The sequence below is a fragment of the Lipotes vexillifer genome, unplaced genomic scaffold (assembly GCF_000442215.2).
Source record: "Lipotes vexillifer unplaced genomic scaffold, Lipotes_vexillifer_v1.1 scaffold242, whole genome shotgun sequence".
In the NCBI taxonomy this organism is placed as follows: Eukaryota; Metazoa; Chordata; class Mammalia; order Artiodactyla; family Lipotidae; genus Lipotes; species Lipotes vexillifer.
Window position 1 is genome coordinate 235,634 of NW_006771376.1, and position 22,592 is coordinate 258,225.

The window sequence follows — 22,592 nt, forward strand, 5'->3', positions numbered from 1 at the left end:
TCAAGGGAGTTTACATCAGCAGATTGGGCAAGCACATCACAAGGAAGTTATTTCCAAATCTAAAGCCCAGGATGAGCTGGGTCAGGCCCTAGGCACCTGCTTTCCGTTGCCATCATCACAGACTTCCTGGGTATCTCACAATATTCAATGTGAAAATAAAAAACACCCCAAGTCTTAAAACAAAATATAGGCTCTTAGAAGTATGCTTTGGGCTTCCCAGGTGACGCAGTGGTTGGGAGTCTGCCTGCTGATGCAGGGGACGTGGGTTCGTGCCCTGGTCCGGGAGGATCCCACGTGCCGCGGAGCGGCTGGGCCCGAGAGCCGTGGCCACTGGGCCTGCGCGTCTGGAGCCTGTGCTCCGCAACGGGAGAGGCCACAGCGGTGAGAGGCCCGAGTACCGCAAAAACAAAAAAACAAAAACAACAACAACAAAAAAAGAAGTATGCTTTAGCTTTTTAAAACAATAAGACATTTTGGGGGTGTGGGGGGGAATTTGAGACATAGTTAACACTTATTTTGGCAAGATAGCAATGAAAACCTGAAAAGCATAAGCTATGTGTCCAAATGCAAAAGTCATCAAAGAACCATAGTTTATCAGGGGAAAAATCCACACTGAACAAAAGATACAGTATGTCTAAATATTTTGAAATTGTAATTTGAATCAAGAGTAAATGCTGAAAAATTATGCTCAGTGTTTGCTAGAGATTAAGTGTACCTTTTCCTGCTTCCCCCAAATAAAATCATAGAGCTTACTATTTAATCACTCCCCAGAGTTTCAGTTTTCTCTCAGTATAAAGCAAGAGCTACATACACATAATAAAATGCTTATATGTTAATGTAATAATTCCCCTGGCTCATCCAACGTGCAAGTGCACATGACTTCAAAGACTACAATTTGGGGCAAGTATAGAAGAAATGAAAAAAACACAATTCAAGTTTCAAAACCTGTTCTTAAAATTTTATTTACAGGACACTCAGGTCATTTTAACTTCTCAGTAAGGTAAAGGTATTGCACTGTCATTTGATTATCAGTCCACCTTGGCATGGGAAGAATGTACATTACCACATGCCAATCTGAGGAACTAGAAATAAGACTTAAAAGTACTACATTTCTTAATGACTGCGTAAGGTATTTATAAGTAAGTTTATGTTCACATTCTGCTGAGACCTCTTTATAGTCTCAGCACCTGACAATATCTAACAGGCTGCAGTAATCCTATCAGGTTAAATAATGATGCAGCATTTTTTAAAGGAGCCAATTATTTCAGCCTACTTAAGGCATTCAGAGCCAAAAATCTGAAGAACGAGCAAAATCAAATCTTTACTTTTATAACTATATAAATGTGGTCCAAATTTGTCCACCACTAATTTTTCAAAAAGAAACATGCTGTAAATAAGCACACTGCATCTGCTCACTGATATGTGTATGGACTCCCTAGATATCTTGTTGGGTTTAAATACAGACCACTCACAGCAATACATTTTTAGTAGAAAGTGTAGCATGATGTTAAGCCATTTTAGCTTTTGCACATACATGTTGCACTTCTGGCTGATGATGCAGAAAGATTTTCAGCATTAAACTGTTAAGCTGGGCTGACCCACCCCTTTAAATGGCGTCAATATCAATGTCATCGTCCTTGTTGTCAGACTTTACAGCTTCAGCTTTCAGTACACTGGCAGTCTTTGAATACATCACCTCAATATTCTCATCTTCATCATCTTCACCAGCACAAGATTCTTCCTCTGCTTCCTTCAACCATTTTATAAAAGGTTCCGCTTTGACACGAATCTCTTTGGCAAGTTCTTTTGAGACATATTTCTTAGAGGCCTTTTCTGACCAGCTAATGATGACTTCTTCCTCCAAAAGGTCTGCATAACATATCTCCTTCAAGATATGTGGAATCTTGGAGATGAGCTGAGCTTGGTGCATTGCTACCACACACTCCAAACAATGAAGAAGGTACCGTTGAGCTTTTTTGTTGTTGTGACAAAATCGTAAGAAATGGTGCCTGTATTTCTTAATTTCTTCTCTAATCTTCTTATTAAAAAGAACTTCAGTCAAAATAAGAGGGCCCGGGCTTCCCTGGTGGCGCAGTGCTTGAGAGTCCGCCTGCCGATGCAGGAGACGCGGGTTCGTGCCCCGTTTCGGGAGGATCCCACATGCCGCGGAGCGGCTGGGCCCGTGAGCCATGGCCGCTGAGCCTGCGCGTCCGGAGCCTGTGCTCCGCAAATGGGAGAGGCCACAACAGTGAGAGGCCCGCGTAACGCAAGAAAAAAAAAAAAAAAAAATAAGAGGGCCCATGGCTTTTACATTCAGTCTTTCTGCTTCAGCTACAATTTGTCAGATGGGTCAATACTACCGTCTTCTTTCTTTTTCTTAACAAAATCAAACAGGATATTGACACGCTCTTCAACAGTCCTTTCCAGATCATCACTGAGGGTTAAAACTTTTGCGTGGTCACTGATTTCATCCATTCTTCACCTTTGAGCTTCCTCTGTTGTATCCTCCCCCCAGTCATCATCTTCCTCTTCTTCCACAGCATGTGGAGGAGGACAGATTTCATTGGGTGGTGGTGGTGGTGGTGTCTCACTGCTGGACACGGAGCCATTTTCCTTGCCTTTGCCCTTTCTAGTTTTCTTTTCCTTTTCTTTCTTTCCTGAACCATTGTCACTATTCTCAGGTGGGATTTTGAGAATGAACATGCAGAGTTTATGATGTGTGTCAAGCATGCCTCGATAGCCCCAGGCTTTACAAGAATTACCTATTGTTTGCTTCTTTGGATTGCCATGCACATCCATTTCGGGATTCTCACACTCAGGACAGAGAACAAATTTTTTTAATGAATCCATCCAACATGCCTTGCAGCTTATTCGCCTCATGAGATCCACTGGCAATGTAACGGTCATTCTTAACATCAAACTGGGCCTGTGCTCCCAGTTCACAACCGAAATATTTGGTGGGATACGTTGGACGCTGATTAAGCGCTTTGGCTATGTCAACCATGTTGACTATAACTGTCTTGATTCCATTTCCTTTGCCCTCAACCTTGGCAATCAGACGAGGCATCTTGTAGTGATAGAACTGGTCTGACACGCTGCAGTTGACGTTGACAGATATTTTGGCTCATTAGTGGCTTTATCAATAAGATGAAGAGATCTTTGATTGCAGCTTTTTGGTATCCCCTGTCTGGAGAAGAAGGGATGACATAAACGACTGCAAGAGTTCTCGGTCTCTGACATGAAAAATTTTTCGCCACTGAGGCTGTAAGCTTCTTGCTTGTATGCTGCGTTTCCCCAGTACGGTATCAGTGGCTGTGCAACAGCTCGCTTTCATCAAATAAAGACATAAACCCAATGTTGCTCTCCCGGGACAGGGATGAAGTGAGACACACGTGAACCCGAGTCCGAGGAGCGCAGCGGAGGCAGCACAGCGAGCAGCAGCCAGGCCAGGAGCCACCAAGCTGCGGGGACGGGCTGTCCCAGCGATGTCTGGGGTCCACACCCTTCAGCACCCGGGGCCTGGCGACCTCTGGAATGTTCTCGCTGTCTGGAATATGGTGGTTTTCTTACTCCAGTTTCCCTAGAAAGGAAAACCTGAAAGCAAGCTTGCGTGCTGATGCTTTATTAGGAAGAAGAATAACCCCAGGGCAGTAAGAGTGAGGGCAGGAGAAAAGAAAGTAAAGAAGGAAGCTGTACTAGGTTGAATAGGGTCCCCCAAAACTCATGTCCATCCAGAACCTCCAAGTGTGACATCATTTGGAAATGGGATCTTCATTAGGTAAGATGAGGTCACACTGGACCACTTAGGGTGGTCCTAACATCCAATGGCTGGTATTCTTATAAGAAGAGAGATACGGAGATACACAGACACGCATGGGAGGAGGCATGTGAAGAGGGAGGCAGAAATCAGAGTGATGTGTCTACCAGCCATGGAAAGTCAAGTATTGCCAGCAACCACCAGAAGCTTGAAGAGACAAAGAAGGACTCTTTCCTAGAAACAGCAGGGGGAGCCTGGCCTTACGGACACTTTGATTTCAGACTTCTGACCTCCAGAACTGTGAGAGCGTCAATTTCTGTTGCTTTAGGCCACCCTGTTTGTGGTCCATAATTATGGCAGCCCTTTCACACCCATAGGACTGAACTGATGATGGATCAGGGCCGACCACAGTCACCTGGGAGAGGAGTGCTCGAAATCACTGCTGGGCAGGGCACATCCTGATTCAGCACTGTATGCTCAGAGCAGTGGTCCTCGGTCCTGGGTGCACCAGAGTCACCTGGAGAGTCTACAGAAAATGCATGAGTTCTGGTCTCACCCTCAGGGATTCGAATTCAATATGTCTGGGGCAGGTCCTGGTCTTCAGACAGGTCCCTCCATGCTTGCAAGATGGCTGCTACAGCTCCAAGTGGTGAGAGGTGTCCTGTACAGTTCTTGGGGTCTCAGAACACTCTGGGCTGTGTCCAGAGGCAGGAAGCAAGAAGTCCCTTCTCGGCACAGCTTTTTACGAGCAAGGGATCCATTCCCAGAAGCCCCCACAGAGCCTCTGCTTTCTGTCCAGAACTGTATCACGGGGCCCCTTCTTGCCCACCACTGGCAGTGGACTTGAACAAAGCTCTCTTTACTCTTTGGGCCAGAGAGGGACCCACACCACCCCTTAGGGCAGATGCCCCCACTTGGCTCTGCCAGCAAGGAGGGAGCAGAAGGGATGGGTACTGAATAGGCCACTGGCGGGTCGGCCCCTGGCCTCTGTGCTGCGATGTGGGAGGGCGTGTGACTGTCTAAACTCTTTTTAAAAAGATACCTTTATTGAGGTATAATTTACACAAAATAAAATTCACTAATTTTAAGTGTTCGGTTTGATGGGCTTTGATAAATGTGTATAGTTGTATAACCGCCACACATTCATGGTATAGAACATTTCAGTTAACCCAAAAAGTTTCCTTGTGCTCTTTTGTAGTCCATCTTCTCTGTTCACTCTTGGCACCTAGCAAAACCACTGATCTGCTTTTTGCCACCATAGTTTTGCCTTTTCTAGAATTTCACATAAATAAAATCATACAATATGTAGCCCTTTTGTGTCTAGCTTCTTCCACTTAGCATAGTACTTTTGAGATTCATCCATATTGTTCATTTCTTTTCATTACTGAATAATATTCTGTTGTGTGGATAAACCTAATTTGCTTATACATTCAATTTTTTGATAGACATTGGGTTGTTTCCATTTTTTGGCTGTTATGAATGATGCTAGTATAAACATTTGTATACAGCCTTTTGTATGAACATATAGTTTTATTTTTCCCTGGTAAATTCCCAAGAGAGGAACTGTTGCTGGGTCATATAGTATATCTATGTTTAACTTTATAAGAAACTGCAAAACTGTTTTCCAAAGTTGTATTCCTACAAGCAGTGTGTGAGGGTCCAGTTGTTCCATGTCCTTACCAACACTTGGCATTGTCAGTCTTTTTAAGTTTAACTATTCTTGTGCATATGTAGTGGTATCTCATGGTGGTTTTAATTTGAATTTTCTTAATGGCTAATGATATTGACCATCTTTTTGTGTGTTTATTTGCCATTTTTGTATCTTATTGAAGTGTCTGTTTATATCTTATAACCCTGTTTAATTGAGTTGTCTGTCTTTTTATATTTGAATTATGAGTTCTTTTTCTTTTTTTTGCATTAAAAAATTTCATTTTATATTGGAGCATAGTTGATTAACAGTGTTGTGTTAGTTTCAGGTGTACAGCAAAGTGATTCAGTTATACATATACATGTATCTATTCTTTTTCAAATTCTTTTCCCATTTAGTTTATTACAGAATATTGAGCAGCATTCCCTGTGCTATACAGTAGGTCCCTGTTGGTTATCTTTTCTAAATGTAGCAGTGTGTACATGTCAATCCGAAATCCCAATCTATCTGTTCCCCCTCCACCTTTCCCTCCTGGTAACCATAAGTTCGTTCCCTAAGTCTGTGAGTCTGTTTCTGCTTCGTAAACAAGTTCACCTGTCTCATTTTTTTTTAGATTCCACATATAAGTGGTATCACATGATATTTGTCTTTCTCTAACTTACTTCACTTTAGTGTGATAATCTCCAGGTCCATCCATGTTGCTGCAAATGGCATTATTTCATTCTTTTTAATGGCTGCGTAATATTCCATTGTATATATGTATTACATCCTCTTCATCCATTCATCTGTCAGTGGACGTTTAGGTTGCTTCCATGTCTTGGCTATTGTAAACAATGCTGCAGTGAACATTGGGGTGCATGTATCCTTTCAAACCATGTTTTTCTCCAGATATATGTCCAGGAGTGGGATTGCTGGATCATATGGTAGCTCTATTTTTAGTTTCCCAGGGAACCACCATACTGTTCTCCATAGTGGCTGTACCAGTTTACATTCCCACCAACAGTGTAGGAGGGGTCCCTTTTCTCCATACCCTCTCCAGCATTTATTGTTTGTAGATTTTTTGATGATGGCCATTCTAACCGGTATGAGGTGATAACTCGTTGTTTTGATTTGCATTTCTAAGAGTTCTTATTCTGATTACAGCTCTTTTATCAGAAATGGGTTCTGCAAATATTGCACTCAGTCTGTGGCTTACCTTTTCATTTTTTAGCACTGTCTTTTGAAGAGCCAAAGCCTAAAATTTTAATGAATTCTGTTTTTTTCTCTTTGTATGCTATTTAAGAAATTTTCATCTACTCTAAGATTGTAATGATATTTTTCTGTGTTTTCTTCTGGAAATTTTATAATTTTAGCTCTTAAATTTATCCCTGTGGTTCATTATGAATTTTTAGTAGTATTTAATAACGTTAATATTTATTATTATTTGGTATAGAATCCCTTCTTGTCTTCTACTAAGGCAATGTGGTATTGAAAAAATTACTATGTTATGGACATAATCATGGACCTTAGAGAATCTACTTCTGGAACCACTGAATTAATTTTTCATATATAGTGAGGGTTAAGGGTCTAGGTTAATTTTTTTGCACATACATAACAATTGTTCCAGCATCATTTATTGAAAAGACTAACTTTTTGTCATTGAATTACCTTGGCACCTTTGTTAAAAATCAGTTTGCTGTGTATGTGTGTGTCTGTTTCTAGACTCACTTTTCTGTTCTGTTAACCTAAATGTCTATTCTTAATCGAATAACATACTGTCTTGATTACTTTAGCTTTGCTGTAATTTTTGAAATTGGTAGTGTAATTCCTCCATGTTCTTTTTCTAAGTTGTTCTGTCATTTGCATTTTAGAGTCAGCTTTCCTGCCAAAAAAAAAAAAAACTGCTGGGGTTTTGATTGGAATTCCTTTGAATCTATAAATCATCTTGGGGAGAATTGACATCTTATTAGAGTCTTCTGACCCATGAACATGTTATAACTCTCCATTTATTTATATCTTTTATTTATTCCATGTATTTATAAACTTTCAGCAGTGTTTTGTAGTTTTCACAATAGGTCTTATATGTATTTAGCTAAATTTATCCACAAATACTTTATAGTTAAGTTATTGTAAATAGAATTTTAGAAGTCCCAATACCTAATAATTTGTTGCTAAGGTATAGAAATACAGTTGACTTTTTTTTCATGTTGACCTCATGTCCTGTGATCTTGCTGAACTCATTTATTAGTTCTACAGCTTTTTTTAGATGTTTTGTAGTTTTTTCTACACAGGTGATCCGTTGTCTGTGAATAGACAGTTTCACATTCCTCCTTTCATTCAGTCTGTATACTCTGTCCAGCTCCCTGCTCTTTTTTCCCCCAGATTGCACCAGCTAATACATCCTTTAGTGAGAGTCGACATCCTTGCCTTGTTCCTGATCTTGGGGGAAAAGCATTCAGTCTTTTTACCAATAAGTATAGTGTTAGCTGTAGGGTTTTTGTCAATACCCTTTATGAGATTGAGGAGGTTACCTTCTATTCTAGTTTGCTGAGAGTTTTCAGTCAGGAATAGGAGTTGAATTTTGTTGAATGCTGTTTCTGCATCTACTGAGATGGTTTTCCCTTTTTTTAGTACTGTTCATGTAATAAACTTTAAAAATATTTTGTTCTTATGAATCAATGTTTATTACACAAATCTTTGGTTTTTTAAATTATGTGTATGTATAAGTGTGATAAAAATAAGAATACATATTTAAAAAACATTTTGCCCCCTAAATCCAAGAACAGTTCTGTCAGTTTATGCAATGTATTCACAGTATTTTCTGGGTTCCACAAGAACCAACACATAGAAGAGGAAACATATTTAGATTATAGCACATTTCAATTGCAATTTTCTGTTGGTATTACATTTACACACCCTCTCCCTTCATACTAATCTGGGTTGTGATATATTTTTAGAATTTCTCCCATAAAAGGGAGGGACAGAATAGCCATGGAAAGTTTTAGCCACTTCTGTTTTAGTATGAGAATCTAATTATTGGAGGTGTGCTGGATTTGTACTATCAAATTTTGTAGAAGCTGCACAACCAAAAAAACCAAAAGCACAGCGTCATTTCTTTCGGAGAAACTGATCGCTAGGGCCCAGTAACAGCTCCCTCTGTGATGTTTTTGTTGAAATCCAGACAAGCTTTGGGCTCTCTGCTTGGACCCGGGCAGCTATTTAAACTTGATTTCCCTTAAACTTCATAATTCTCTGCCACCTCCTGTGAGGTCCATGAGAACTTAATGCTTCAGATTAAACTGTAGCTTGGTGTACAGTAGTACCATAGGTTTCCATTTTGCTTGTTAAATTAGCACCTGCATCCAGGTGAGGACATTAGTGTCGAAAGGCCCCATGCAAAACCACCACTAGGTCATTCTGTTGTTATTTCTTTCAAAGGGTTGGTATAGCCAAAGGGCCCGGAGACCTTGACTCCATCTTCAGTCTACCTTGGCCCAAGTTCAGCTGGCTTCCCCTTTCCAGTCTTGGCATTTTGAACAGATTCTCTCTTACCTATGGTAGGCTTTTAAAATTTGTTTTTGTGGTAAAACACACATAACATAAAACTTAACATCTTCACCATTTTTAAGTGCACATTTCAGTGGTATTCAGTACATTTACATTGTTGTGCAGCCATCACCACTGTCCATCTCCAGAATTCATTTCATCTTGAAAAACTGAAACTCTATACTCGTTAAACAACAACTCCTTATTCCCCCTCTCCCAGCTCAGCCTCTGGCAACAATCGGTCTACTTTCTGTATCTCTATGACTGTGACTACTCTATTTACCTTGTGGAAGTAGAATCATACAGTATTTGTCTTTTTGTGTCTGGCTTATTTCACTGACCACAGTGTCTTCAAGATTCATCCGGTTACAGCCTGTGTCAGAATTTCCTTCCTTTTTAAGGCTGAATAATATTCCATTGCATGTATATACCACATTTTATTTGTTCTTCTGTCAGTGGACGCTAGGGTTGTTTCCACCTTTTGCCTATTGTGAATAATGCTGCTATGAACATGGGTATATAAACATCCCTTTGAGACCCTGCTTTCAGTTCTTTTGGGTATATACCCAGAAGCATTATTGGAATATGTGGTAATTCTATTTTTAATTTTTTGAGGAACTACCATGCTTTTTTTCCACAGTGGCTGTCCTATTTTACACTCCCATCAACAGTGCACAAAGATTCCAGTATCTCCACATCCTCACTAATGATTGTTATTTTCTTGTTTTTTCTAATTGACGTGTAATTGACATATAACATTATTAGTTTCAGGTATACAATGGTTCAATATTTGTATACATTGCAGAATGATCACCACAATAAACTAGTTAACATCCATCACCTTACATAGTTAACAAAATTTTTTTCTTGTGATGAGAACTTTAAAGATCTATTCTCTTAGCATCTTTCAAATATGCAGTATAGTGCAGATCTTCCTTAATATGGGATTATGTCTCGATAAACCCATCATACATTGAAAATACTAAGTCAAAATTCATTTAATACACCTAACCCACTGAACATTATAGCTTAGCCTAGCCTACCTGAAATGTGCTCAGAACATTCACATTAGCCTACAGCTGGGCAAAATCATCTAACACAAAGTGTATTTTATAAAGTATTGAATATCTCATATAATTTATTGAATAGTGCACTGAAAATGAAAAACAGAATAGTTTTAAGTGTATTGGTTGTTGATCCTCATGATCCACTCGGTAGCTGGGGGAGCTGCAGCTCACTGCCACTGCCAGGCATCACGAGAGAGTACTGAACAGCATATTGATAGCCCAGAGGAAAAGATCAAAATTCAAAGTATACTTTTACTGAATTTTATCGCTTTTGTACCATCATAAAGTTGAAAAATTGTTAAGTTGAACCATCATAAGTTGGCAACTCTATGTATTATTAACTATGGTCACCGTGGTGTACATTACATCCCCATGACTTATTTATTTTATAACTGGAAATTTGTGTCTTTTGACCCCTTTCACCATTTCTCCCAGCCCCCACCCCTACCCTGGCAACTGCTAATCTGGTCTCTATAAGCTTGTTCTTTTGTTTTTGTTTTTAGATTCCACATGTAAGTAAGATCATACAGTATTTGTCTTTCTCTGTCTAACTTATTTCACATAGCATGATGCCCTCAAGGTCTGTCCACGTTTGCAGATGACAAGACTTTTTTTTTTATGGGCTGAATAATAGCCCATTGCGTATGTATACCACATCTTCTTTATCTGTTCATCCATTGATGGACACATAGGTTGTTTCCATACCTTGGCTATTGTAAATAATGCTGTAGTGAACATGGGGTGCAAATGTCTTTTCAAGATAGTGTTTTAATTTTTCAAATAAGTACCCTGTAGAATTGCTGGAGCATATGGTAGTTCTATTTTGAATTTTTTGAGAAACCTCCATGGTGTTTTCCATAGTGGCTGCATCAATTTACATTTCCACCAACAGTGCACAAAGGTTCCCTTTTCTTCACATAGTCGCCAACACATGTTATTTCTTATCTTTTTGATAATAGACATTCTAACAGGTGTGAGTTGATGTCTCATTGTGGTTTTGATTTGCATTTCTCTAATGATTAGTGATGTTGAGCATCTTTCCATGTACTGTTGGCCATCTGTATGTCCTCTTGGGAAAAATTTCTATTCAGATCTCTGCTCATTTCTTAATTGGATTGTTTGGGGTTTTTTTGCTATTGAATTGCAGGAGTTCTTTATATATTTGGATATTAACCATTATCAGATATATGATTTGCAAATATTTTCTCCCATTCAGTAGGTTGCCTTTTTGTTGATGGTTTCCTTTGCTGTGAAGAAGCTTTTTAGTTTGTTGATATAGCCCCACTTGTTTATTTTTACTTTTGTTGCTTTTGCTTTTGGTGTCAGATTCAAAAAATCATCACCAAGATCCATGCCAAGGAGCTTACTATCTATGTTTTCTTCTTGGAGTTTTATGGTATCAGGTCTTATATTCAAGTCTTTAATCCACTGTAAGTTAATTTTTGTTTATGGTGTAAGATAGTGGTCCAGTTTCATTCTTTTGCACATGTCTGTCCAGTTTTCCCAGCACCATTTATTGAAGAGACTGTCCTTTCTGCATTGTATATTCTTGGCTCTTTTGTGGTAAATTAAATGACCATGTATGCCTGGGTTTATTTCTGAGCTTTCTGTTCTGTTCCATTGATCTATGTATCTTTTTTTTATGCCAATACCATACTGTTTAATTACTATAGCTTTGTAATATAGTTTGAAATCAGGGTGCATGGTATCTCTAGCTTTGACCTTCTTTCTCAAGCTTGCTTTGGCTATTCACGGTATTTTGTGGTTCCATTTAAATTTGGGGATTGTTTGTTCTGCTTCAGTGAAAAATGCCATTGGAATTCAAATGGCATTCAAGTTCAAATTCAAATCAGAAATGCATTGAATCTGTAGATTGCTTTGGGTACTGTGGACATCTTAACACTATTAATTCTTCTAGTGCATGAGCATGAACTATCTTTCCATTTATTTGTGACCTTTTTTTGATTCATTAATGTCTTACAGTTTTCAATGTACATGTCTTTCACCTCTTTGGTTAAATTTATTCCTAGGTGTTTTATTCTTTTTGATGCAGTTGTAAATGGGATTGTTTTGTAATTTCTCTTTCTGGTAGTTCGTTATTAGTATATAGAAATGCAACAGATTTTTGTATGCTGATTTTTGTATCCTCCAACTGTATTGAATTCATTTATTAGTCCTAACAGTTTTTTGGTGGAGTCTTGAGGGTTTTCTGTATAATATCATGTCATCAGCAAGCAGAGATAATTTTACTTCTTCCTTTCCAATATGGATGCCTTTTTCTTTTTGTTGCCTAGTTAATCTGGCTAGGACTTCCAGTACAGTAAGTCCCCTACATGCAAACCTTCAAGTTGTGAACTTTCAAAGATGCAAACGTGCATTCCATCAGTGTCAGGCGTGAGTGAAATTGCAGCTTGCCCTCTGTCTCCTATTGCTGATGGTCCTTCAGCTCTACCATTTCCCACCTTCTCTCCCTCCTCCAGGCAGTAACTCTTCTTGCCTGTTCACTCAATGCCACTGTACTACTGTACTTTCCAAGGTACTGCACTGTAAGATTAAAAATGTTTTATTTTTTCTTTGTTTTTTATGTATTATTTGTGTAAAAAGTATTATAAACCTATTACAGTACAGTACTATATAGCTGATTGTGTATAGGCTAACTTTGTTGGACTTACAAACAAATTGGACTTATGAATGCACTCTTGGAACAGAACTCATTCATATGTAGGGGATTTACTGTACTGTGTTGAATAAAAGTGGCTATAGAGTGGGCACCCTTGTGTTGTTCCTAATCTTAGAGGAAAAGTTTTCAGCTTTTCACCATTGAGTATGATGTTAGCTGTGGGCTTGTCATATATGCCCTTTATTATGTTGAAGTATATTCCCTCTATACCCACTTTGTTGAGACGTTTGTTTTTTTGTTTTGTTTTGTTTTGTTTGTTTGTTTGTTTTCTGTATGCGGGCCTCTAACTGTTGTGGCCTCTCCTGTTGCAGAGCACAGGCTCCAGACTTGCAGGCTCAGCGGCCATGGCTCACGGGCCCAGCCGCTCCACGGCACGTGGGATCTTCCCCGACCGGGGCACGAACCCGTGTCCCCTGCATCGGCAGGCGGACTCTCAACCACTGCGCCACCAGGGAAGCCCTGTTGAGAGTTTTTATCATAAATGGATATTGAATTTGTCAAATGCTTTCTCTGCATCTATTGAGATGATCTTATGATTTTTATCCCTCATTTTGTTAATGTGATGTATCACATTGATTTGCAGATGTTGAACCATCCTTGCATTCCTGGAATAAGTCTCACTTGATCATGACGTATGATCCTTTTAATGTATTATTGAATTCAGCTTGCTAATATTTTGTTGAGGATTTTTGCATCTCTGTTCATCAGGGATATTGGCCTGTGATTTTCTTTTCTTGTGGCATCCTTGTCTGGTTTTGGTATCAAGGTAATGCTGGATCATAAAATGAGTTTGGAAACATTCCCTCTTCTATTTTTGGAAACTCTTCTTCTATTTTTTGGAAGAGTTTGAGAAGGATTGGTATTAATTCTTTGAATGTTTGATAGAATTCACCAGTGAAGCCATCTGAGCCTGCACTTTGTTTTTTGGGAGGTTTTTAATTACTGATTTGATCTCCTCACTAGTAGATTATTTGTTCAGATTTTCAATGTTTTCACAACTCAGTTTTGGTAGGTTGTCTAGGAATTCAACTGTCTCTTCTAGGTTGTCCAATTTGTTGGCATATAATTGTTCATTATATTATTCAAATGTAGTTCTTATAGTCCTTTATATTTCTGTGGTGTCAGTTGTAAGTCTCTTCCTTCACTCATATTCTTTGAGTACTCTTGTTTTCTTGTTTGAATGTTGAGTCTAGCTAAAGGTTTGTCGATTTTGTTTATCTTTTCAAAGAACCAGCTCTTGGTTTCATTGATTTATTTCTATTGTCTTCTTAGTCTCTGTTTTCTCATTTTTTTTTTTTTTATAGTAGCCATCATAATGGGTGTGAGGTCATATCTCATTGCGTTTCCATAGTGGTTAGTGATGTTGAACATCTTTTCATGTGCTAGTTGGCAATTATTTATCTTCTTGGGGCTAGTTGGCAATTATTTATCTTCTTGGGAGAAATACCTATTCAGGTCTTCATGTATTTTCTGATTGGGTTTTTGGGTTTTTGTTGTTGTTGAACTAACTGTAGGATTGAGAGTGTGTGTGTGTTCTCTTAAAACTGTAACACATCTCCAAACGTACAACACAAACACACACATTCCAGCTAGTGAATGAGTTTTGTTTTGTTTTTGCTAGGTTTTACATGATTTTCATCTTCTTTTAGCTTGTGCTGAGTGTAGGATGAGCACTGTGAGCCTTTTTTAGTCTGGGGACGTGGAGGCGTGGCTTTTCTGGGCCACAGGATTCTGTACCTTGCTGTGCCCTCATGCAGTCACCCTTAAGTATAAGATTGCTCTCGCCACCTGCTTCTTTGCTGCCTGCCCAGTCCTGCTTGGTTCCTCCCCTCCAGGTGCTGGAGCTCCTAATCATAGTGAACTTATCCTTCAGTGAGCTGCCATCCATTTCCTTTCACTCAAACCCCTTTTTTAAAATGTGGAATTCATAACTCCTTTTGGAATATTTCTCTAAATTTAAAAGCATATTCTGTTTACAATTATAAATCTGTAAAGATCTGCCTTTTATTAGTATCTCCCTTCTTGACTCACAAGTAGTTGCAGAATCCAGAGTCTTAAGCCAAGATTCTTAAAGATAGCCAAATGGGGGAAATTATTTCCTAAGACTTTAGCCTCTATTTCCAGGTACTCCTTTTTATCTCACTTGGTTCTGATCCAGCACAAGTGTCTTCACCTAAATAAAATTATGTCTGAAACACAGAAGTTAAATGGCCTTGAGACAATTTTAATTCTATTTTCTTGGGAAATATGGGTCATCCAGGAAATGGGGTTTATAGTTTTTGGTTTGTTTTACTTTTCACACTCAGCCCAAATATTCTTCCGAAAGAAATAGTATGTTTACCAGTGAAAATGTTATATTCCTATTTAAATGAGCTCTGGAATCTTCCAACACTAATTTTAACCCAGTTAGTTTAAAAATATTTGTCCAAATCATAGTCTCAATTTCAGAATTTTCTGAGAGGAAAGATTTAGCACAAACTTTTAAAATCGAGTTATTCACATAGTTAATTTCTTTAAATTAGAACCAGTCTTTGGTCACTTTTGCAGGAAGGATCAAGGAAGACAAAGCTCTTCATAACTTTATTATTATCCCCTTCCCACATTTGAAACCACTGGCATCAATCAATATCACTTTTTTGTGTTTTGTTATCCTCCTACAGAGAGAGTTGGGTTAGCAAGAGTTAAAGCGTTTTGCTGCTCTATTTTTATACTTTCCCACATCTAAATAAACTTCAGCTCTTACGTATTCCTGGCCTGAAAAGTTGCTGTCTACCCATCTGAGAGGCATGTGAGGGGGTCCTCTATCGTATCTCCTCTATCTCCCCTGGCTTTTCAGCCCTTTGGGAATCTGTGATCATCCTCCCCACCTTAGTGAGATGTCAGTGAGTTATGCCTTAGACTATCTTGTCTTTCCTCTTTTGAATTATCCCTTGGGCTCAACTTTTCAGAGGTAAAGAGAACAGTTTGTGAACTCCACTCTACGACTAGTCCAGGGGAAAAACTCACATAACTGCTCTCGTCTCTCTCGTCTCCATCCATACTTCCTCAGGCAGCGTTCCCTCACTTGTGTTCCCAACACTCCTTCCAAACTCTTTAACGAGGGTGGTGGTGTGTCTGTGCCAGTCTCACTTCTGATGCCAAGTGATGTATTTCAGGTGGGTGGAAGGAAAAAGCACATTCATACACAGTGGAGTTAGATTAATTTCCTTGCTTAATTGGCAAAGGCAATAGAATCTTATTAGAAGTGAGGTGACCACTCCTGGCAGCAATAGATACAGTGAATCTCAGCAGAGCTTTCCCTGACTGTGTTGTCTGATGACACCGTTTTTGCCAGGCTCTGGAAAAACTCACTTTTTTCTAAACCATAGCCCATTTATACTTGGGATTTATGTTACCATTCCAGAAAAATTTATCCGTTAGATTCTGACTAAGGGAATGTTTACAAGCATTGGATTCACATCTAAATCTTTTTCTAAAGTTGAAAGCTGTCAGTCCTCAGGTGTTTCTGTAAGTTTTTCAGCGTTCTGGAAATCCACAGTGTCCTTCACATTTTTTATTGAGTTACTGGGCTTTTGTTGTTGGTATTATTGGCATTATCTCTCTAGAGTAAGAATATTACATCTTTAAACGTATGTTGAAATATTTTTTCTTGATTTGTTGTTGGCTTTTTTGAAAATGAGTTTTATTGGAGTATAACTTACACACATGTACTCAATTGAGTTTACTTGTGAGTTTTGATAAATGTATACAAATGTATAAAACTACCATCACAATCATGATATGAAACATTTATCGCCAAAAGTTTCTTCATGCCCACTCACCCCATCCCCAGGCAACTGCTTTGTCTTTTTACTCTGCTTTCTATCACTACAGATTAGTTTTGCCTTTGCTAACAATTGATATAAATGGAATTATATAGTACATACTCTTTTGTGTCTGGCTTCTTTTACACAGCATAATGTTTCTGAGACTTGTCCGTGTTGTTGTGTGTATCTGTGTGTATGTTCTCTTTTACTGCTGATTAGAATGTCATTTTATGGGTGGTATCACATTTGTTTATCCATTCACCTGTTGATGGATATTTGGGTTATTTCTAGTTTGGGGCAATTTTGAATAAAGCTGCAATGAACATTTATATACAAGTCTTTGTGTGGACATATGTTTTAATTTCCCTTGGGAAAAACCTGGGAATGGAATTGCTGGGTTGCATGGTAAGTGAATATTTGACTTTATAAGAAACTGCTATACTCTTTTTCAAAGTGGTTGTATGATTTTGCTTTCCCACCAGCTCTATTTGATAGTCCATGTTGTTCTGCATTCTCGTATTGTCAGTTTTTTATAACTTTAGATATTCTAGTGTCTGGGTAATGGTATGTCATTGTAGTTTAATTCTCATTTCCTAGATAACTAATGAAGCACATCTTTCATATGCTTATTGGCCAGGTTGAGAAACAACATTTTATTGAGGTATAGTTGACATTGTAACATTATATCAGTTTCCGGTATACAACATAATGATTTGATATTTGTATATATTGTGAAATAATCACCACAATAAGTCTAGTTAACATCACTCACTATACATGGTTATAAAATATTTTTTCTTGTGATGAGAACTTTTAAGATCTACTCTCTTAGCGACTTTCACATATGCAGTGCAGTATTATTAACTACAGTCATCGTGCTGTATATTACATCGCCATGACTTACTTATTTTGTAACCGGAAATTTGTACCTAAGAAACAGAACATTTTGAGTACACCAGAAACCTCTCTCATATTCCCTTCCAGTCACTACTATAGACCACCACTCTCCCAAAGGCTAACCATCGTTATGACTTCTAACAGTTCAGATTAGCTTTGCCTGTCTCTGGACTTTGTGTAAAATGAATAATACAGGACTCTCCTCTGTCTGGCTTTTTTCACTCATTATTATATGTATGAGACTTGTCCTTGTTGTGTGCAGTTATAGATTGTCTATTCTCGTTTTGGAGTGTATCACAATTTGCTTACCCATTGTATTGTTGATGGGTGTTTGGGTAATTTCCAATCTTTAGCTATTAGAAATAGTACTGCTGTGGACATCCTGGTATATACATCTTTTGGTGAACACTTGTATGTATTTTTCCAGGAGTGGAATGGGTGAGTTTGAAGCAAAATGGATGAGTTGTAGAACAACACTTCTCAAACTTTAATGTGCATATGAATTACCTGGACTCTTAGGAAAATGCTGAATGTGAATCAGCAGGTTTTGGGTGTGGTCTGAGATTTTGCATTTCTAACAAACTCCTCGGTGATGTGTTGCTGCTAATCCATGGACATACTCTGAGGGACAGGTCAGAGAGTATGCCTACATTAAGCTTTGGTAGATACTGCCAAAGAGTTTTCCAAAGCGATTATGCCCAGTTTACACTCCCACTAATAATATATGAGAGCACTCCACATTCTTTACAAAACTTGGTATTTTCTTTTTATTTTGGCAGTTTGGGTAGGTGTGTAGGGATATCTCATTTTGGATTTAACTTATATTTTTCTTATTACTAATGAAATTGTATACTTTTTCTTATGTTTATTGGCCATCTGGATATCCTCTTTTGTGAAGTGTCTGTTGAAATCCTCCCATTTTTCTATTAGGTTATCATCGATATAGTTTTTACTTCTGTTATTACATTTTTTTATTCTGTTATGTTTTTTATTCTGCTGTCACTTTTTTGTTTTTTGTTTTTGCGGTACGCGGGCCTCTCACTGTTGTGACCTCTCCCGTTGCGGAGCACAGGCTCCGGACTTGCAGGCTCAGCGGCCACGGCTCACGGGCCCAGCTGCTCTGCGGCATGTGGGACCTTCCCGGACTGGGGCGCAAACCCGTGTCCCCTGCATCAGCAGGCGGACTCTCAACCACTGCGCCACCAGGCAAGCCCTCAGCTATCACATTTTTATTCTTCTTATTTATTTCTTATTTCTTCCAACTCCCACTTATTTCTGTCTTACTCTTAGCCAAACCTCAGTCTGTTACCTGATACTGGATCTTTCATCTCTTGTTTCAAAAAACCTGTTTTTAAAAATTTTATTAAATTTCACACAGGTAGTTTCAATTAAAAATTTACTTCTGTGTCTAGGTTTTTTTCAAAATGATATGCCCTTTTTAATCTTGAGTGTTATATTTCCCTCTTAAATTTTTTTCGCAGAATGATTTCATAGACGTGCTGGTGCCTTTTCTCCTCCTCCTCCTCCTCTCCCCCCCCATCTTCTTTCTCCTTTTAAGCCTCCTTCTCCTCTTTCTCCTCCTTTTTTCCATTTTATTCATCCTTATGCTTGGAGAAGTCTCATCAGGAGACCTGTGGGTAGAGTCATCTATAATAACCTCATTGTCCTTGGATACTTGTAGATTTTCCTTTCAAATATTGTGTAACAGACCTGGCTAATAGAAATCTACATTTCTGTTCATCCACCCGAAAGCCTGAGAGGAGTGGGTTAGGAGCCTGTCCTAGCAGGGGAGTCATGTCTCTAATTTCTCCTATGAGGAATGGGTATTTTGCTAGGCACAGGCCAGTTGTATGCTCTAGTTACTCATCCACCCTCCTGCTATATCTGCCCACTGTTTATGGGAGAAATTCTTAGATTTCCAGATCATCATTTGGTATACTGCAGTATATGTCTGGGGCAGTTGTTTCCAGTGCTTTTGGTTGGTAGTGGTAAAACAGATTCCAGATGGAGGGTTTCTTATTTTTTTTCCTATGGCCCACCTATTCCCTAGCTCTTGTCCTCCTTATTAATGGTGTTTTTGCCAGTATCTCCTCTGCTTTCTCTCTGAGTCACAGCACTTCTTTCTCAGGAAGATGTCACTAGTTGACTCTTGACATCTTTCTTCCATCCAGATCTGTCTAACATGTCGTGCAGAAATGCTTCAACAGTTTTGTCATGTGAATGGCATCCATTCCTAGCTTCTATATTGATGTAGTTCTCTCCTATTTTAGACTTGCCTTGGCATTTTAATTGTGATGGGATGAGGGTGTGAGTTACATGCCTATATTCAAGAGGTTCTCATCCCTGAAAGTATAAAACCTTTTAGATTATTTTCCTAATGTTTTTTCCACTAAAACACTTATAGTATTCTACCAAAATGTACCTTTTCTCCCCATTGGGTAACAAACAGTTAATGTTTTGAAATTTTCTGTGAGATTTGGTTGTTCATGGTATCTCAGATGAGGTTATGTCTTAGTAGTTGGGTGATCTGCTGTCAGTGGGCTAGAATATCCAAATACAAATCAAGAACATTTATGTAGATGAAAGTAATTCACTTATTATAGTGGATCAGACAAATGGGGCACTCTAATTGGGTGATCTTTGACCTAAGCCTGAGCTACTTTGTTATACTAAGTGTTTTGTGGAAAGTGAGTATATATCTCGAGCTTCACTGATATGGTAATGGCTCTGATAGGGAATTTAAGGCCTTATCTAGCCTGCTTTGCTTTTAAAACTATAATTATATTTTTGTTCTGTTGCACATCGTTGTGGCCTTTCTATGTATTCCTTATCCTTTCTTCAGGGACTAATTATTGACAATAATTTTAAAAAGAGCTTCTATTTTATATTTAGTATGAAAGTCTTAAGCATATGAAGCCACTAATATTGACCGTTTCATTTCTTCTGTTTCTCATCTTTTCTCTTTTCTCTAAAGTGAGTCATAATTTGGGAATAAAGCTTTTGAAAGAATATTAGCTACTCACAAAGAGACTTACTTTGGTACTTAAAACCCAAGTGCCTTTTTCCCCCCCTCCTTTTTTCATTTCCTAACATCCCAGAGTCAAACATATTTGCCAGATTTTGTAGATTGTGTCTTTATTTTTAAAGCTCCCATTTAGTTTACAAGATTTGTAGTTTGGAAGAAAAAGTGCCTCTTGGGGGCTAAATTCTGGTTGATTCTTATTGTGTGATGTTGAAAGTTTGCACCAATATGTAGCTCACCAGTTATCTGTGATATGTTTTACCATCAATGTCATAACTTCAAACAAAACATTGTAAATACCACGGTCTTAAAATTTCTTTTATAGTACTAAAAGAAAGTCTTCAAACAAAAGTTTTCTTCTCATCATTTTTGAATGCAATAAAATAATTTTTGGTTTAATTTATGTCCCTGTTACCCTCTTGTCAAATTACATAGCATGAGTTTAGTCATAGTTCTCAGCCAGGCTTCTAGATTCCCTTCTCTTGTTAAGAGGTCATAGAATTTAGTCCTTCCGAAAACACATCTTTGGTATAAGATTTTTTTCCCACAGTGTTCAAGTCTACATTAGTTTCAGTTGAATCAGCTTTACTTAGATTCCTTTGAAATAGCAAATCTTTCATTATTATTGGAGACCAGTTGTCTTTTTTTATTTTATTTTATTTTTTTGCGGTACACGGGCCTCCCACTGCTGCGGCCTCTCCCGCTGCTGCGGAGCACAGGCTCCAGACCCGCAGGCCCAGCGGCCATAGCCCACGGGTCCAGCCGCTCCGCGGCACGTGGGATCCTCCTGGACCAGGGCACAAACCCGCGTCCCCTGCATTGTCAGGAGGACTCTCAAACACTGCGCCACCAGGGAAGCCCCAGTTGTCATTTTTTAGATCACTAATATTAACAAAGAGGAAATGAGCAGATTTTACTTTGACTGTTACTACTTGAACTCTTCTTTTTAAACCTTTAAAGTAATTTAATACTTGTGAATGTTTAATACTTTGGTGGAGCTTATTGAGGAGACAAAATTCATATCCTTGAAACAAAGAAAATGCAGTTCCAAATGATGAGGTTTAAATTATAAGCACCAGCACCATAATCTTAAAAAAAAAACTTTTTATTTGGAAATAATTTCAGACTTACAAAAAAGTTGCAAAACTAGCACAAGGAATTCCCATATACCCTTCACCCAGCTTCCCCAAATGTTAACATAGGACAATGATCAAAAGCAGGAAGTTGACCTTGACACAATGCTGTTAATCAACAGACCTCATTCTTATTTCGCCAGTTGTCCCACTGTCCTTTTGTTAGCCCATGATCTAACCCAGGATTCCCAGATTACACTTAGTTGTCATGTCTCCTTGAGCTCCTCCAGTCTGGGACAGTTCTTCAGTCTTTGTCATTTATGGCTTCTACTGGCCAGTTATTTTGTAGAATGTCTCTGAAAGACAGAGATTTGACCTTTCTCAGCTCATCATCCTAGGGAGTACATGATGTTGATATGTCTCATTACTGGTGATGATAACTTTGACTACTTGGTTAAGGTGGTATCTACCAGCTTTCTCCATTGTAATGTAATTGTAACATTATTGGTTTTCCCTTTGTAATTAATAAGTATCTTGTGGGGAGATGGTCTGAGGTATGCAAGTTTCCTATTTCTCATACTTTTGCTTACTCATTTTAGCATCTGTTGATGATTCTTTTTTTTTTTTTTTTTGATGATTCTTGCCTGCAACAGTTATTGCTCTGATGTTTTTCCAATGGTAATTTTCTATTTCTATGATTCTTTCTACATTTATTAATTGGAATTCTGTTATTTTAAAAAAGGGTTTTCCCTTATTTATTTATTTATTCATTTATTTGATTATATCAGTATGGACTCATGGGTATTCACTTTATGCTGTAGATTGCCATTCATTACTATTATTATTTATTTTGCCACTAACACCATTTTATGAGTTAGAATATCAGGGTTTTAACATTTCCTCGTGTACCATGAAATTCAACTTCAGGCAAAATATCTAACTATTCTTACCCTCAGTGCTGTCAGTCGTAAAATGGAAATAATACCTGCTCTTTTGTACATAAAGTAGATTTCCAAACTATAAAATGTGATACAGATGGTAACAATGTCAATTATTTTGTTGTCAAATGCTGATGAGTATTTATTTATTTTAAATAAATTTATTTATTTATTTTTGG

General features: G+C 38.3%; 2 protein-coding genes across 2 annotated transcripts in view; one reads left to right on the plus strand and one right to left on the minus strand.

Moving 5' to 3' along the window:
- Nucleotides 1-22,592, plus strand: part of REC114 (REC114 meiotic recombination protein) — a 102,876-nt gene that overhangs the window by 33,001 nt on the left and 47,283 nt on the right. The gene's annotated exons all lie outside the window — the stretch shown is intronic.
- On the minus strand, nucleotides 1,607-5,502 carry LOC103078973 (eukaryotic translation initiation factor 5-like). Its single transcript, XM_082931092.1, is given in 6 exon segments — nucleotides 1,607-2,075; nucleotides 2,301-2,337; nucleotides 2,340-2,838; nucleotides 2,840-3,123; nucleotides 3,393-3,580; nucleotides 5,438-5,502. Coding segments are annotated over 6 exon segments (1,542 nt in total).